The sequence below is a fragment of the Octopus bimaculoides genome, chromosome 7 (genome assembly GCF_001194135.2).
Source record: "Octopus bimaculoides isolate UCB-OBI-ISO-001 chromosome 7, ASM119413v2, whole genome shotgun sequence".
NCBI classification, from domain to species: Eukaryota; Metazoa; Mollusca; class Cephalopoda; order Octopoda; family Octopodidae; genus Octopus; species Octopus bimaculoides.
In genome coordinates this window covers 5,380,019-5,382,653 of record NC_068987.1, presented here as the reverse complement: position 1 = coordinate 5,382,653, position 2,635 = coordinate 5,380,019, and the positions used below count along the sequence as shown (strand labels likewise).

Below are 2,635 nucleotides of genomic sequence, written 5' to 3'. Positions count from 1 at the left end.
TCTGTCTAACACACACAGAGCAACGTTTCTTATTTCTTTACTGCCCACGGGGAGGGGTGCCAAACATAGAGGGGACAATCAAGGACAGGCAAGGGGATTAAGTTGATTACATCGACCCCAGTGCGTAACTGGTACTTAATTTATCGACCCTGAAAGGATGAAAGGCAAAGTCGACCTCGGCGGAATTTGAACTCAGAACGTAGCGGCAAACGAAACACCCGGCGTGCTAATGTTTCTGCCAGCTCACCGCCTTAAATAGTCGATATATTATCCAAAGTATACAGTATTATATATCCATTACGGCTGCTCTTACGAATCGGTTTCGTGTTTGAGATTCAGCGGAGTGTTAGGTAACAGTCTGATTATGTAACACTGCCATCTCTGGCGAAACTGATTGGTAACATCGATAAATAGTACTTTCGTCTTGACTTGAAAAATCATAGCAAAGAACTCGGTAATTTCTGTGAACTGTCAGTTGACGAAATGGGAAGAGAAAGCTAATGGGTTGTACGTGCGTGCGTGCATGTTCCTGTGTGTTTGTGTGTGTGTGTGTGTGTGTGATTGTTCCTCTGTGTGAACGTGCTTGTTCTTGTTTGTGTGTGTGTGCGTGTGTGCTTGTTCCTCTGTGTGTGCATGCTTGTTCTTGTTTGTGTGTTGTGTGTGTGTGTGTGTGCCTGTTCTGTTTCTATGTATTTATGTGTTGTGCAATGTAGATATAACGAAATTATGCCAGTAATGTCACATTTTGAACTTGAGGTCTACTATAATTGATATGGCGTCCTCATTTCCATTTTTCTTCTTGGAAATTTACAGATTTTACATATACACATGAAGCAGATAAGAACAAATATGCAAGACTTTTTTCCTTCAAGTTTAAAATGTGACATTACTGGCATCATTTCGTTATATCTACATTGCACAACACATAAATGCATAAAAACAGAACAGGCACACACAGACACAGAAGAACAAGTACTAACACAACACACAGGAATATGCATGCAGGCACATACAACCCATTAGCTTTCTCTTCTCATTTCGTCAACTGACATTTGACAAGACAACACGTGTTCACGGAAATTACCGAGTTCTTTGTTATGATTTTTCGAGTCAAGACGAAAGATAGCCCACCTTGATTAATATACGACTGGGTGCTGAAACGTCCCTGGCTTAAGAGAAAGACTTGGTTGGAGGCCCAACCTTCCAAGTTCTTTTACAGGTCTTAGAAAAACTGAAGGCCCGTTGCAACAGGTGTGTGAATCTGAGAGGGGGAATATGTTGAATGAAATCATAATTAACTGATCCTCCTGTATTTTCTTTTACTCACAGCCAAGAACTTTTCAGCACACCCTCGTATGTATGTGTGTGTGTGTGTCTTTGTGAGAGAGAGGGGGAGGGGATCACATGAATGAAGGATGTATTTAAATATGCATGCACATACTCTCTTGACAAACTGCTTTATAGCCAATTGTCATTTGATAGCTATGACATCCATGCTTTTAGTTGCAGCTCAAGTTGGAATTTCAGATAGCAAACCAGCCTTGAGCATGTACCATTACGTCATCGGACGTGATGTGACTTCAATTCTGTTATATATATTTATATATATATATAACATCATCATCATCATCATCGTAATCGTCGTCGTCGTTTAACGTCCGCTTTCCATGCTGGCATGGTTTGGACGGTTTGGCTGAGGACTGGCAAGCCAGAAGGCTGTACCAGGCTCCAATCTGCAAAAATTTGAAACCATTTTTATTATTAAGAATGAAAATTAAGTATTTCCATTATTACCTCTCTGTTATTGTTAACAGCAGTTATTTGATATTGCCTCTGTTATAACCAGCAACATCTAGTAATAATATTACCAGATCATTTAATTACAAATCATGATTATCATTAAAAATTTGAAACCGGTTGGATATATGAACTCTACATTTTAATCATAAAGATTTCTGTGCATTTTCTTGTTTGTTTTTAATATAATTGACTCTTGGAATTTCTTCACTGTTTCATTTTACACATACATATATGTATATACATACACAAGCACACGTAACTTGTATAGATTATCGATATTACAAAGATTATTGTTTCATTTCTTGTTCAGGTACATCGATGATAATGCTGACCGTTTTATTAAACGGCTTGGTATTGCTGTGGCCATTCCTAGTGTGTCAGCATCTGTGAAACTGAGGCCAGAAGTTAGAAGAATGGTTGAATGGACAAAAGCTGTAAGAGAAGTTATTTTAAATAAATTTATATTACTTTTTTATCATTTTTAGTGTTATTTAGGCTGAACAGTCATGACTGTGTGGTTGAAAAGCTTGCTCCCCAACCATGTGGTTTTTGGTTCAGTCCCGCTGAATATTACATTTAATATTCAACTGTAGGGTAATTGGATAAACCAGGGTTTATATATATTTTTAAGAAAATAAGAAAATAGAGGTAATTAAATTAGTAATTATTTATTAATTACAAAACTAGATATCTGTTTCGATTCAAGACTTTAGAAATGAATTAGCATAATTAAAAACATTTTAAAGTTGAATTTCAGCAGAGATGGAAAAAAAGATATATCTTTACATTTTCATACTTTTGTGTGTTGAGTGTGGGAAGCAAATCCACAAACTAT

General features: G+C 37.0%; 1 protein-coding gene across 2 annotated transcripts in view; it reads left to right on the top strand.

The window, feature by feature from the left end:
* The window catches only part of LOC106883205 (cytosolic non-specific dipeptidase), a 19,338-nt gene that overhangs the window by 1,383 nt on the left and 15,320 nt on the right, over positions 1-2,635 (top strand). Inside the window, exons 1-2 of one of the 2 annotated variants that reach the window (XM_052969185.1) lie at positions 1,129-1,251; positions 2,111-2,234. In XM_052969185.1, the coding sequence (XP_052825145.1) occupies positions 2,214-2,234 (21 nt within the window). In that variant the 5' untranslated portion in view covers positions 1,129-1,251; positions 2,111-2,213. Of the gene's footprint in view, positions 1-1,128; positions 1,252-2,110; positions 2,235-2,635 lie in introns of those variants that run through there. The other variant, XM_014934127.2, reaches the window with a different exon arrangement.